The sequence below is a fragment of the Oncorhynchus kisutch genome, linkage group LG16 (genome assembly GCF_002021735.2).
Source record: "Oncorhynchus kisutch isolate 150728-3 linkage group LG16, Okis_V2, whole genome shotgun sequence".
Classification (NCBI taxonomy): Eukaryota; Metazoa; Chordata; class Actinopteri; order Salmoniformes; family Salmonidae; genus Oncorhynchus; species Oncorhynchus kisutch.
Window position 1 is genome coordinate 14553975 of NC_034189.2, and position 15350 is coordinate 14569324.

The 15350-nt window shown below is 44.2% G+C and overlaps 1 protein-coding gene across 3 annotated transcripts; it reads left to right on the plus strand.

The window, feature by feature from the left end:
- The first annotated feature begins 3194 nt into the window (after positions 1-3194).
- LOC109906373 (lysophospholipid acyltransferase LPCAT4) lies at positions 3195-15013 on the plus strand. 3 transcript variants are annotated; one of them, XM_031792994.1, is made up of 14 exons: positions 3195-3342; positions 3714-3818; positions 5984-6350; positions 7417-7529; positions 7998-8058; positions 8369-8427; positions 9467-9501; positions 11483-11537; positions 11652-11734; positions 11914-12039; positions 12592-12745; positions 12913-13005; positions 13667-13802; positions 14179-15013. In XM_031792994.1, exons 2-14 carry the CDS (start codon positions 3729-3731, stop codon positions 14394-14396), a joined length of 1590 nt encoding a protein of 529 aa, XP_031648854.1. In that variant the 5' UTR covers positions 3195-3342; positions 3714-3728; the 3' UTR covers positions 14397-15013. The 3 variants fall into 3 exon arrangements, with proteins under 3 accessions (XP_031648854.1, XP_031648853.1, XP_031648855.1); XM_031792993.1 differs by having other exon boundaries at positions 3195-3818; XM_031792995.1 differs by lacking the exon at positions 3195-3342 and having other exon boundaries at positions 3349-3818; positions 14024-15013.
- Positions 15014-15350: the final 337 nt, after the last annotated feature.

The following is a 15350-nucleotide window of genomic DNA, read 5'->3' on the forward strand; positions in this document are numbered from 1 at the left end:
ATTAGACGAACGTCGTTACACTCTCTCTCGCCCTCCATTTGGCAAAGCTAACCATAACTCTATCCTCCTGAGTACACCACATCAGTCACTGGCTTCATCAACAAGTGCATCGTTGACGTCGTCCCCACAGTGACTGTACGTACATACATACCCCAACCAGAAGCCATGGATTACAGGCAACATTCGCACTGACCTAAAGGGTACAGCTGCCGCTTTCAAGGAGCGGGACTCTAACCCGGAAGCTTATAAGAAATCCAGATATGCCCTCCGACGAACCATCAAACAGGCAAAGTGTCAATGCAGGACTACGATTGCATCGTACTACACCGGCTCCAGAGTGTGCAAAGTTGTCATCAAGGTGAAGGTTAGCTACTTTGAAGAATCTCCAAAATAAAATATATTTTTATTTGATTAACACATGATTCCATATGTGTTATTTCATAGTTTTTATTCTACAATGTAGAAAATAGTAAAAAAATAAAGAAAAACCCTTGAATGAGTAGGTGTGTCCAAACTTTTGACTGGTACTGTACATATTACCTCAATTACCTCGACTAACCTGTGCACCCGCACATTGACTCTATACCGGTACCCCCTGTATATAGCCTCACTACTGTTATTTTATTGTTGCTCTTTAATTATTTGTTATTTTTCTATTTTTTTTTACTTCTGTTTTATTTATTTTGTTTTTAAATACTTTATCACTTATTTTTCTTAAAACTGCTTGTTGGCTAAGGGCTTGTATAAGTAAACATTTCACTCTAAGGTCGACACCTGTTGTATTCGGCGCTTTTAACAAATGAAATTTGATTAGATTTGATTTAATACTAAATTACCTAGACGATTGGCTAACCTGTGCTCATTCACGAGAACAGGCAGAAGCCAACACGACATCTCTCCTGAAGCACATCTCAGAGCTAGGCCTCAGGTTGAACATGCAAAAAGCCACCTGGCCCGCATACAAACTGCAATATTCGTGGGCATGCGGATCGACTTGTCTCTAATGAGGGCCCACTTCGACGAAGAGAAAGTCCAGAAATTGTAGTTCACCTCCATGTTTTTGTCCAAAACCAGAAGGTAAATGTTTTTCAGTGTCAGAGACCGATGGGTCTCCTCTCCGCAGCCTCTTTTTTGACCCCATTGGGCCTTCTACACTTGCAGAGACCTATGCCGAGTTGGTTCAATGCTCAGGGTTTACATCCCAAGGAAGACAGGTATTGTCGTCTGACTGTATCTAAGGAATGTACCTGAGCAGTTGCAAGATAGCAATCATTGAAATTATTTTCTGTCAAGATACGCCTGGACAGAGTCCATCGGAGGGAACTGGTCCAAACAGACGTCTCCTTGACAGGCTAGTGAGCAGGTATTGAGGAGGAGGGAGATCAGTGGGACATGGAGCCCCAGCTGGTCCAAACTCCCCATCATCATGCTGGATCCAACTAGCTGGGCTCAATTCTTCTACTACAACTGCGAGACTAACCTGTGCTGGTACAGACAGACAGCACCACAGTGGTAGCTGTGGGGGGTCTGTGTTCCACCAAGGGGGTCTGGGTTCCATCCGCCTCCACCAGATGGCACTTACACTTCTGCCTTGGTCACAGAAGAATCTGGCTTCACTGCGAGCTGTACACCTCCCAGGGACTCTGCAGCGGACATGCTGTCCAGGGAAAGCCCTCAGAAAGGGGAGTGGCGACCGCATCCCCGAATAGTGAGGGGAAGCAGAGCTGGATCTGTTTGCCTCAGAGAGAAACACACAGTTCCCCCTCTGGTTCTTGATATCCCCCCCCCGGGTCACTTGGTCTAGATGCCCTGGTTATACACCTTTCCCCGCTCCCGCTGATTCCAGTGACTCTTGTCAGAATCAGGGAAGTGGGCCACCAGGTCCTTCTGATTTCCCTGAGATGGCGGAGACACCACTGGTTCAGCACAATACTGTCACTCCTAGCAGGGACAGCATGGGAACTACCTCGAAGGCCAGACCTATTGTCACAGGAGGGGGGCACATTGAGGCATCTGAATCCCTCCCGCCTGCAGCTGTGGGCCTGGCCGCTGAACAGCGAAAATGGTCTGGTTTAGATTTTGAGCCCTCTGTTGTTAACATCTTGCAGAGTGTCAGGGCCCCGTCCACCACATCAATCCATTACACAAGGTGACGCGAGTTCTGCCAGAGGTGTGGGGAGCAGGGGGTTGCTCCAGAATCTTGTAGAATAAATTGATGAATACATGAATGCTATCGAAATCATTTGGATGCATTCATGCATCTATCTATTTATACGTGCATGTATTTATTTATTAATGTATTTGTCTTTATTTGTGTGTACATTTTATTTATTCATTCATTTTTTTTCTAATTGTGGCAGATTAGGTCCTCCATACAATTTACCTACTTGTTGTTTGTTTCTATGTTCTATGGCCTATCTCATGTTGCTATGTAGGCCTAAATGTTGTTGACTGAGATTGGATGATGGAGCATGATGTTACACAGATTGCGACAGATGTCCATGGTCCATTCTATACCCGACGTTCTAATCGAACACATTTCTCCAGTATTAGGTTATGAGAATAGACAATACTAATTTAGCAATGCAGCCAAGGATGACTATTTTCTCAAAACATGTTTACTGGCAAGCTTATTAAATGGGCTAAATGTAAAACAAATGATCAATAGTTTTTTTGGCACGATAAATTAACTTTAACACCCTAATTAGATGACTGTCGTTCAACTGGGCGTGTAGGCCAATAGGCTAAACATGTTGTACCTGTGACCGACCTTTTAACCGGTTCGACTTGATGCCACAACCGTGGTTGCTTGGATGTCAGTGAGGGGATTCGATTAATCTGTCTCGGGAGCCTGGTGAGCCGTGTTTTGCACGGGTGAAATTTGATCGCATTCGTTTTGGAACCGAGCTGCCTCCTAAGCGTGAGCCAGGTGCCCGTTCAAAGCCCAAAGCGACGTCGGCTCAAAACAAAAGTGATGTAATTAAGCATGTGGGGTAATGAGTAGCATATGCTAAATTGATTGCCATTTAAATTTTATATCTGCCTTACCAATGAAACGTCGTTTGAAAATTCAAAAATATACTTTATGGAAATTATATGTACGTTTCTGGACGATGCACCATGCTGCCTTGTTAACAAAATGACCAAGCAGCACATATTATTGTTCTATTTGAAAGGGTACTCCTCCCTTACCGCTTTTCCCCGTTCACGTCACGGTCCATAGACCGGTGTCTTGCGGCTCAGCATAATCGAATCCTCCCATTGTCGGAGTCTTTCACTTGTCATGTCTTTCTGAAGGGCGTGACAGGTGTGGTATGTTAAAAGGATGGACTAACTACCCAGGTTGTTGTTATTCTTTTACTTTATGTGCAAGGACGCTAGCGCACCTTTCTTATAACGTTCATTGTGTTGTAGTACAATAAATCAACGTTTGGGATTTTTGGTTTGTTTTGTACGGGTTCACGTCTTCACTTGGCTAGTTTTCATTTCGGACTTGTCTTTATTTATTTTTTATCCAACCAGCTTTTTCGCACTCGGTCTCCTGTCCTCCGCTCTCTGCATCTAGACACATTTTGAGATATCAGGTTTTATGCAAAGCAAAACAGTTGCAGCGGAATTAACTTTCGACTCTATATTACCGTATTACCGTTCAGTGAATACCTCACACAACAAAGCTGAAAGGGTTAATTTGAAATCTGGTTTGATCTGTCAAGGCTTGCCTAGTCGCCATGGAGAGGCAGAACAGTCACCAAGCAACTTATTCTTCCCAACACCCATTTGTGCACACGTTGAAACTGACCAGGGCGCAGTTAATAAGGGTGAGTTGTCTTATTATGCTTGAGGAAATGTGGTAAGAGCTGCACAACGATCATACCTCCAAAACTTGCTAACCTCTCACCATTATGCCTAAACCTGGTCAGCCGCCAGTGGGCGTTATGGATCTCAACTATCCAAACATAGCGCCCACTAGCGGCTGCCCGGCAGGCTACATTATATTTATACCACTTTCACACTGATCATTATTCACGATTGATGAATGATTATCTGTAATCATGGTAGCGTCCACATTTGAATGTAGTTAATTAAATGAAGTGTTCAGAAATATATAATAATCTTATTTATAATAAAAGTGACACTACATTATTCACCATTCAGTTTCTATTGGGCACAACATGATCCGAAAACACAACCAAAACAAAATGCAAACAAGTTGGTAGTCAACAAGTTTGATGTAGTCATTGCGTGCTATGAATATGGGACCGAAAACTAAACTTTTAAACTTTAATACACTATAGGGGAATTTGTCCAAATACTTATGACACCTTTAAAAAAAACAGATATGTATGAAAATACCCACAAATAAAAGGTGACATTCTGTACTGTCAACTCATGAAATATTTGATCTCAAATTCAAAATGCTTGTGTATAGAGCCAAATTAAAAGTTTTAGCTTCACTGTCCAAATAAATATGAAAGGGTTGTATGTCTCTGTGTGCAATGCATGTATGATACAGTTGAAGTCAGAAGTTTACATACACTTAGGTTGGAGTCATTAAAACTCGTTTTTCAACCACTCCACAAATTTCTTGTTAACAAACTATAGTTTTGGCAAGTCGGTTAGGACATCTACTTTCTGCATAACACAAGTCATTTTTCCAACAATTGTTTACAGACAGGTTATTTAACTTATAATTCACTGTATCACAATACCAGTGGGTCAGAAGTTTACATACACTAAATGTATTGTGCCTTCAAAACAGCTTGAGAAATTACGGAAAATGGTGTCATGGCTTTAGAAGCTTCTGATAGGCTAATTGACATAATTTGAGTCAATTGGAGGTGTACCTGTGGATGTATTTCAAAACCTACCTTCTAACTCAGTGCCTCTTTGCTTGACATCATGGGAAAATCAAAAGAAATCAGCCAAGACTTCAGAAAAAAAATTGTTGACCTCCACAAGTCTGGTTCATACTTTGGAGCAATTTCCAAACGCCTGAAGGTATCACGTTCATCTTTACAAACAATAGTACGCACGTATAAACACCATGGGATCATGCAGCCGTAATACCGCTCAGGAAGGAGAAGTGTTTTGACTCCTAGAGATGAACGTACTTTGGTGCGAAAAGTGCAAATCAATCCCAGAACCTCAGCTAAAGACCTTGTGAAGATGCTGGAGGAAACAGGTACAAAAGTATATATATCCACAGTAAAACGAGTCCTATATCGACATAACCTGAAAGGCTGCACAGCAAGGAAGAAGCCACTGTTCCAAAAACAAAACCAGACTACGGTTTGCAACTGCACATGGAGACAAAGATCGTACTATTTGGAGAAATGTCCTCTGGTCTGATGAAACAAAAATAGAACTGTATGGCCATAATGCCCATCGTTATGTTTGGAGGAAAAAGGGGGAGGCTTGCAAGCCGAAGAACACCATCCCAACCGTGAAGCACGGGGGTGGCAGCATCATGTTGTGTGGGTGCTGCGGGAGGGACTGGTTCACTTCACAAAATAGATGGCATCATGAGAGGGAAAAATATGTGGATTTATTGAAGCAACATCTTGAGACATCAGTCAGGAAATTAAAGCTGGTCGCAAGTGGGTCTTCCAAATAGACAATGACCCCAAGCATACTTCCAAAGTTGTGGCAAAATGGCTTAAGGACAACAAATTCAAAGTATTGGAGTGGCCATCACAAAGCCCTGACCTCAATCCCATAGAAAATTTGTTGGCGGAACTGAAAAAGAAACAAAAGCAGAAATAAATTATTCTCTCTACTATTATTCAGACATTTCACATTCTTAAAATAAAGTGGTGATCCTAACTGACCTAAAACAAGGAATGTTTACTAGGATTAAATGTCAGGAATTGTGAAAAACTGAGTTTAAATGTATTTGGCTAAGGTGTATGTCATCTTCCGACTTCAACCTACCCAACATAATATCCTCCATATATGATCATATCCCTGTCCCTCCCATCCACAGGGCATGGTGTTGGGCTCCATCCTCGTCCCCATACGAGTTTTTCTGGCTGTCCTCTGCTTCCTGATCATGTGGCCTATTGCCCGGCTCCGATTGGCTGGCCTCTCAGAGGCGGAACGGTACCGGCCAGTAACGACTGGGTGGAGGAGATGGTTACTACACCCCATCATCTGGTTCCTTAGCCGGGCAGTGTTTTTCTTCCTGGGGTTCTTCTGGTTCCGGGTCAAAGGTTGTAGGGCGGGGCATAAGGAGGCTCCTGTGTTGGCAGTGGCACCTCACAGTAGCTTCCTGGATATGTTGGTGCTGACGGAAACCCAGCTGCCTACGGTGGTGTCTAGATCAGAGAACCAAAGCATTCCCGTTATAGGGGGTGAGTGTTTTGTGGGAGACTGGAAGAAGTTCTGGGTCAAAGTTGCCCTTTTAAAGAGACAGGATGGACATTTTTCTTTGGCATCACCTTCATTAAAATAATCACATACATTTTCACATCATACACATTTAAACCAGTCAGTCCATCATTAATACATTCACTCACAAACGACCACTGTCCCAACTGCACTAGATAAGTACATATACCGATACAGTCTGCTTTGCATTTAGTAGTCCAACAGCACAAGGAACTAATGGATATTTGAACACAACTCTCATGACTCTCTTCTGAATGGGTGCTAAAGTTGTATTTTCACTCATTTTCTTTCACACCTTCCCCCTCTTAGTCTCTTGTCTCTTTGTCCTGCACTCTCTTTCCCCACCTTCCATCTTTCTCTTTCACCTTTTCCATCCCCTCCTCTCCTCCCTCTTCCTCGCCACCTCTCACATGTCCCTGTCTGTTCTCTCTAGTCTCTCTCTCTCTCACATGTCCCTGTCTGTTCTCTCTAGTCTCTCTCTCTCTCTCTCACATGTCCCTGTCTGTTCTCTCTAGTCTCTCTCTCTCTCTCTCACATGTCCCTGTCTGTTCTCTCTAGTCTCTCTCTCTCTCTCTCACATGTCCCTGTCTGTTCTCTCTAGTCTCTCTCTCTCTCACATGTCCCTGTCTGTTCTCTCTAGTCTCTCTCTCTCTCACATGTCCCTGTCTGTTCTCTCTAGTCTCTCTCTCTCTCACATGTCCCTGTCTGTTCTCTCTAGTCTCTCTCTCTCTCACATGTCCCTGTCTGTTCTCTCTAGTCTCTCTCCCTCTCTCTCTCACATGTCCCTGTCTGTTCTCTCTAGTCTCTCTCCCTCTCTCTCACATTTCCCGGTCTGTTCTCTCTAGTCTCTCTCTCTCTCTCTCACCATTTCCCTCAGTTCTCTCTCCCTATAGAGTTTAAGTCTCTCCCTCTCCTCTCTTCAGTAGCACTTCAGTGGCGTTTGTGTCCTAATGAATATAATTATCATGTCAATTTGGCTATGTCACATTATAACAGTCGTGTGTATGGTTTGTCTTTTCTCTCTCTCAGCCCTCCTGGAGTTTAACCAGTCAGTGTTGGTAAACAGGAAGAATCCAGAATCCAGGAAACGGGCTGTCGTTCAGATCAAAGAGAGGCTCACCTCCAATGGCTACTGGCCACAGGTAAGCAGGGATCAGGGGGCAGGGGTCAAAGGTCAAATTATGCTCATGGGGGAACTGGTGTAACGTAGAAGCCCTGCCTGAGACATGCAAACCCAATTGTTGCTAGCAGACTACAAGGATTTCCTCTTGGTCTAATGGTTAAGACAGAAGACGCTGGTTCACATCCCACCAGTTACACATGAACCTCACTGCATCAGTCTTGCGTCATATAGCACTACAACTTTGTTGACTTGTAATACCGGTATGTCATGTTCGAATAATGTTACTGGCGGCCAACAATGAACTTTACTGATGAAGGGATGGCTTTCATAGAACTGGTTTAACACACTTCTATTCATCAGTCCCTCCTCCGAATGAACCTTCCTGATGGGAGAACATAGAACTGGTTCTACAAACTCCCTTGCTTTCTAAATTCCCATCGCTCATTGTCTCTATTCATCAAACAGTCTCCCTCTCTCTCATGGCCAGATGCTGATGTTCCCAGAAGGCACCACGACGAACGGCACCACTCTCATAAAGTTCAAACCTGGTGAGATTTAGACCTGGGTTCAGATAATATTTGAAATCTTTCAAATGCTTTTTGCCTTTGCTTTAGCCTGCTTAGGGTGCCAGATGGGCGGGGTTTGCACTTTTGTGACTATTCTACTGGTTCCATTGTGCCAGTCAAGCTCAATCAAGCCCAGATAAAGTAGTTGAGATAATTTGAAATAGTATTTGAACCCTGGGTTGGTGAGAACATCATAAAGAATGTCACTTCTTCTACACCTAAAGTAATGTATGGTATGTTGTGTTACATAGGGGGGTGAGCTGACTGGTTTGCTGTTTTGTCTCCCTCCTAGGTGCCTTCCTAGCTGGAGTCCCAGTCCAACCTGTCCTGCTGCACTACCCCAACAAACTGGTGAGTAGACTGGACTGCGTCCGTATTGGGATACAGCAGAGAAATTGAGTGTCAGAACAGAGGGATGGAAGCGCTGGCTCCAGGGGTGCATGTTGTCAGGAGGAAGCAGCACTGTCACTCGTAGTTTACATACCGACGCAGCGGAAGGTGTAGGGTGAAGTTGCACATACATTTGTACTGACTCTACACACATCCCCTCACATACAATCATCATGTGCGCTGCTGCTACTCTGTTTATCATATCCTGTAGCCTAGTTTCCCCTATACATATCTACCTCCATCTCTCCAGTATTCCTGCATATTGTAAATATGGTACTGGAACTGACCCTGTATATAGTACCTTTACCCCTATACTTATCTACCTCCATCACTCCAGTATTCCTGCACATTGTAAATATGGTATTGGAACTGACCCTGTATATAGTACCTTTACCCCTATACATATCTACCTCCATCACTCCAGTATTCCTGCACATTGTAAATATGGTATTGGAACTGACCCTGTATATAGTACCTTTACCCCTATACATATCTACCTCCATGACTCCAGTATTCCTGCACATTGTAAATATGGTACTGGAACTGACCCTGTATATAGTATGCTTACTTGCTACTTGTGTTTATATCTTGTGTTTTGTTCTACGTTGTTATTTCTAGTATTACATTGTTGGGGTTAGAGCTAGCAAGAAAGAAAGACTATGCACTGTACGTGTGCATGTGACATTGAAACTTGAAGTTGGCACTAGATGCTTATCTTGGGTCAGTTTTGCATTTCCCCCCACTAATGGCTAAGGTTGGGCTTGTGGGATTTTAACCCGGAGCGCATTGGAATTGTGACTGAGAGCACCCTACCTTGTCGTATAAATAAATAGCATGTGGTTTATAATCATAGTTAATGTTTGTGGATGTTGGAACTCTCATGGCCCCACAGCATGCCTGTACAGTCAGACGTAGGCCCATGATGTACTGTCTGCACATGGCAGTTCACCTTCTAGAGTTATTATTTCTATGCCTTTTTAAAAAAATGCTTACTTTCTAGGATACTGTGCGCTGGACCCACAGGGGAACTACCTGGTAAGACACCATCTATAAGAAATAAAAACGTCTAATAATCATTCAAATCAATCTTTATTTGTCCCATGCGCCGAATACAACAAGTGTTGACCTTACCGTAAAATGTTTACTGACAAGCCCTTAATAACCAACAGTGCCGTTCAAGAACTATAGTAAAACATAATAAAAAAGTAACACAATAAAATAACAATGAGGCCATATAGAGGAGGTACCGGTACCGAGGCAGTGTACAGGTTAGTTGAGGTAATCTGAAGTGACTATGCATAGATCATAAACAGCGAGTAGCAGCAGTGTACAAAACAAATGAGGGGAGGGGTGGTGTTAATTATTAATTGTTCAGCAGTCTTATGGCTTGGGGGTAGAAGCTTTTAAGGAGACTTTTGGACCTAGACTTGGCGCTCCGGTACCGCTTGCCGTGCGGTAGCAGAGAAAACAGTCTATGACTTGGGTGACTGGAGTCTCGGACAATTTTATGGGCTTTCCTCTGACACCGCCTATTATATAGGTCCTAGATGGCAGGGAGCTTGGCCCCAGTGATGTACTGTGCCGTACACACTACCCTCTGTAGCGCCTTACAGTCAGATGCCAAGCAGTTTCCGTACCAGGCGGTGATGCAACTGATCAGGATGCTCTCGATGGTGCAGCTGTATAACTTTTTGAGGATCTGGGGACCCATGCCAAATCTTTTCAGTCTCCTGAGGGGGAAAAGGTTTTGTCATGTTCTCTTAGTAACCGTCTTGGTGTGTTTGGACCATGATAGTTTGTTGGTGATGTGGACACCAAGGAACTTGAAACTCTCGACCCGCTCCACTACAGCCCCGTCTATGTTAATGGGGTCCTGTTCGGCCCATCTTTTCCTGTAGTCAACGATCAGCTTCTTTTTCTTGCTCACTTTGAGGAATACGTTTTTGTCCTGGCGCCATACTGCCAGTTCTGACCTCCCTATAGGCTGTATCATCGTTGTCGGTGATCAGCCCTACCACTGTTGTGTTGTCAGCAAACTTACTGATGGTGTTGGAGTCGTGTTTGGCCACCCAGTCATGGGTAAACATGGAGTACAGGAGGGGACTAAGTACGCACCCCTGAGGGGTCCCAGTGTTGAGGATCAGCGTGGCAGACGTGTTGTTGCCTACCCTTACCACCTGAGGGCGGCCCGTCAGAAAGTCCAGTGCAGAGGGGTGTGTTTAGTCCCAGGGTCATTAGCTTAGTGATGAGCTTCGTGGGCACTATGGTGTTGAACGCTGAGCTGTAGTCAATGAATAGCATTCTCACATAGGTGTTCCTTTTGTCCAGGTGGGAAAGGGCAGTGTGGAGTGCAATATAGATTGCATCATCTGTGGATCTGTTGGGGCTGTATGTGAATTGGAGTGGGTCTAGGGTTTCTTGAATAATGGTGTTGATGTGAGCCATGCCTTTCAAATCAATTCATGGCTACAGATGTGAGTGCTACGGGTCGGTAGTCATTTAGGCAGGTTACCTTCGCATTCTTGGGCACAGGGACTATGGTGGTCTGCTTGAAACATGTTGGTATTACAGACTCGGTCAGGGAGATGTTGAAAATGTCAATGAAGACACTTGTCAGTTGGTCCGCGCATGCTTTGAGTACACGTCCTGGTAATCCCTCTGGCCCAGCAGCTTTGTGAATGTTGACCTGTTTAAGGGTCTTGCTCATATCGGCTACCGAGAGTGTTATCACACAGTCATCCAGAACAGCTGGTGCTCTCGTGCATGCTTCAGTGTTGCTTGCCTCGAAGCGAGCATAAAAGGCATTTAGCTTGTCAAGTAGGCTCTCGTCACAGGGCAGCTCGCGTCCGGGTTTCCCTTTGTCGTCCGTAATAGTTTTCAAGCCCTGCCACATCCGATGAGCGCCAGAGCTCATTATCAACTTCATTATCAAATCTCAATTTAACAAAGATATTATTGGAAACAAGTTGTCAATATATGATATTTCACTGATTGGTGGGGGTGTTTTTCCCTCCAGGGTTGAGGCATTGTGGCACACCTGCTCTCAGCTCTACACTAACGTTACTGTTGAGGTAAGGCCATATTGTCCATAATCAAAATGACCACTCACCAAATAAGAATTTCCTGTTTTCTCATTGGCTGTAATACCTGTCAGTAAAAAATGTATGTTCTCTTATTGGCTACAGTACCTGCCAGTATACACCCCCTCCCAGGAGGAGAAGGATGACCCTAATCTGTATGCAGACAATGTCCAGAAACTCATGGCCAAGTGAGTCTACACAGCGTGTGTGTGTAGTTTGTGGACGTTTCCCACTGTTTGGCATGTTGTGGTCAATTTTGCCTCTGTATTTGCATAATGTATACTTGGCTATCTGTTTGCTTTGGATGCATGTATTTTCTGAATGTGTGTAGATGATTCTAACATCTGTAACCTCTTGTGTCTATCAGGACCCTGGGCATCCCGGCGACAGACCATGTGATGGAGGGGCGTGTTCCTACCAGAAAACTGGGAGGGCTCTCCCTCCCCCTAGAACCACCTGCCAGAGAAACTCTCTCTCTGCTGCATAAAGACGGGTAAGAGACGTATGTGGACACCTGCTCGTTAAACATCTCATCATTCCAATATCATGGGCATTAATATGGAGCTGGTCCCCCCCTTTGCTACTGGGCCCCTCTCATCTCTCTTTCTCGCCCCTCTCATCTCTCTCTCTCGCCCCTTTCATCTCTCTCTCATCTGTCTCTCTTGCCCCTCATCTCTCTCTCTCTTGCCCCTCATCTCTCTCTTTCTTGCCCCTCATCTCTCTCTCTTGCCCCTCATCTCTCTCTCTTGCCTCTCATCTCTCTCTCTCTTGCCTCTCATCTCTCTCTCTCGCCCCTCTCATCTCTCTCTCTCGCCCCTCTCCTCTCTCTCTCGCCCCTCTCATCTCTCTCTCCCGCCCCTCTCATCTCTCTCTCTCGCCCCTCTCATCTCTCTCTCTCTATTTCTCGCCCCTCTCATCTATCTCTCTCTCTCTCTCGCCCCTGTCATCTCAATCGCTTGTTCTCTCTCATTTCTCTCTCACTCGCTCTCTCTGCTCCTCTTATCTCTCTCTCCCCCCTCTCATCTTTCTCTCTCTCCATCCTCAGTCTCAGAGAGTTCGAGGTGGAGGCAGCACTGAGTAAGATAATTGACAGGTGTCAGTCAGAACAGGGTTGGAGGGCTGGTGTGGATGAGCTGGCACCACTCCTGGGACTGACAGACAGACAGACTGCTGCTAAGATCTGTGGACTCTACTCCAAGGTAAACTACTCCAAGGTTAAACTGGCCACCACCAACCGGCATCAAGTGTGGTGTGTGTGTGTGCTTCTGTGTCGAGTACTGAAGTAGTAGATTTCCATAAGTATTCCTTGGTGTTGTGTACTTTGCATACTCTGTGTATGTGTTAACAGTACGTGTGTGTGTTCCAGGATGACAAGGTGGACCTCAGACAGATCTATTTAAGTGTGACATCAGTCTCTGGGCTTCTGGGATTTAAGTCCCTCCTTCACACTGCATTCACTGTAAGTTCTGCTCCATGTGTGTGTAGAGTAGATGTAGAACCCCAGTGTTGTAGAGTACATTTAGAACCCCAGTGTTTGTGGAGAGTAGATTTAGAACCCCAGTGTTTGTGGAGAGTAGATTTAGAACCCCAGTGTTTGTGGAGAGTAGATTTAGAACCCCAGTGTTTGTGGAGAGTAGATTTAGAACCCCAGTGTTTGTGGAGAGTAGATTTAGAACCCCAGTGTTTGTGGAGAGTAGATTTAGAACCCCAGTGTTTGTGGAGAGTAGATTTAGAACCCCAGTGTTTGTGGAGAGTAGATTTAGAACCCCAGTGTTTGTGGAGAGTATACATGTTAAACTTGGTATGTACGATATGCAGTTATACGTTTGAACCTATAACTGTATGTACTATAGGTAGCCTGGATCCCAGATCGGTTAGTGCTCTTGTCAACTCCAACATGTTTGCAATGACAATTCAATAAGGAGTTGGCAAGGGAGGAGAAATAGACTGGCACCCAGGCGGTATATCCGGTTACTATGGTATAAAGAGGAAGCTTTAACCTATATACTAAATGAATATATTTTATATAAACTACATTAATATATTTTACATAGACAGTATATAAATGGTATATATTTACATAAATGTATATATTTGAACCCAGTGTAAACTGTCTGCAGCTGTATGACAGAGAGTGTAGTGGCAGTCTGACTGCAGTGGACGTGTCTGACCTGATGGGGGCGCTAGTGGGGAGTCCTCAGTACCACACAGAGGAACTGTACACTGAACTGTCCTTGAGAGGAGCGCCCACCGAACGTAAGCCCAGGCACCCATCCACTAACAATGTTGACATTCAAATACATGAATAACTTTAAACTTATCTTGATTATTAGTGGTGTATTAGAAACTTCTCCGCCTGTTTGTTGGGCACAAACCAAGTCTGTGATTTGACCCTAGTTATGGCTGTTTCTCAATTGTTTCTCAATTCGTCTTTCTGCGATCCCTCGCAACCCATCTCCTCGCCTCCTTCTCAACAGCATTCGAGAAGTTCCAAGGACCTTTTTCTCCAATGAGAAGGAGGCAAGGAGAGCAGATGCAAGGAATCGAGGAAAGATGAATTGTGAAAGCCATGTCCTGTTGTTCGTCCCACTGTCCCTTGGAACTGCAATGCTATGTGGTTGTATCTCTACAGAAGACCTGTTCAGTGTGCTGACCACCCACCCCACCTATCAGAAACTGATCAGCGAGTACTTCACACCTGAGGGTGTGGAGTCCTCACCACCATCCTCTCCTCTGACTAAAGAGAAGGCAGGGAACAACAATGCAGGATCGCCTAACGACAACAGATCGGCCTTGCCTTACAAAACGGCTGATAACGGCTCTCCTCTGCCCAGTAAGAAGAACGACTGAGTGAAGGAACTCTGAAGCATACTGATAGAATTCCTAGCACGGACTGGGCAGTTATTACAGATTAATCTATATGGGTGAGCTTACTTACAAAAATGGCTGCCGGTTATACATCGACTTGAATGGGGAACCCCTTCTAGGAATTCTATTTCTAATGGGGCTTACGCCATTTTGTGAAATTGAAGAAAAACCTAAGGCAGCTCAACGGTATCGACAGTAATGCCACTTATAACACGCTGTTCTCTAAGAAATCAAAGGGAACGACTCATAGTGAACTAGTGCGTATGTCTTTCAGATGGGTTATATGTGGTCTTTTAAGACTTGTTTACAATGTCATAGCTACATAGCTAGCTATGATTGTTACACAATTCTCTGGATCTGCCTGTCAAGATGCTGGGAAAATAGTATCACGGTAGTGTTTATTTATAAATGTGATACGATTTTAATACAATTAAGAGTGTCTGTCTTATTTTGTACGGCTTGAAATGGGATGTGGTATGTGAATTTGTATTGTTTTAATGAACAAAATATACAAACCAAATGATTATGAAAATTACTATTCTCAGGATTTTGTATTGTATTTTACATTTAATCTATTAAACTGAACATTAAACATTGGACTCCTTTTGTTTCATTGTAGCCTTATTTTAAAGAGGCCTTCTTCCTTTGAAGTTTGTTTCTCCCATCCTTCCGCCCTCTCTTGTCACTCAGTCTCTGTCTTTTACCCACTCTCTGGCTCCATCTCTCTCTTGTCACTCAGTCTCTGTCTTTTACCCACTCTCTGGCTCCATCTCTCTCTTGTCACTCAGTCTCTGTCTTTTACCCACTCTCTGGCTCCATCTCTCTCTTGTCACTCAGTCTCTGTCTTTTACCCACTCTCTGGCTCCATCTCTCTCTTGTCACTCAGTCTCTGTCTTTTACCCACTCTCTGGCTCCATCTCTCTCTTGTCACTCAGT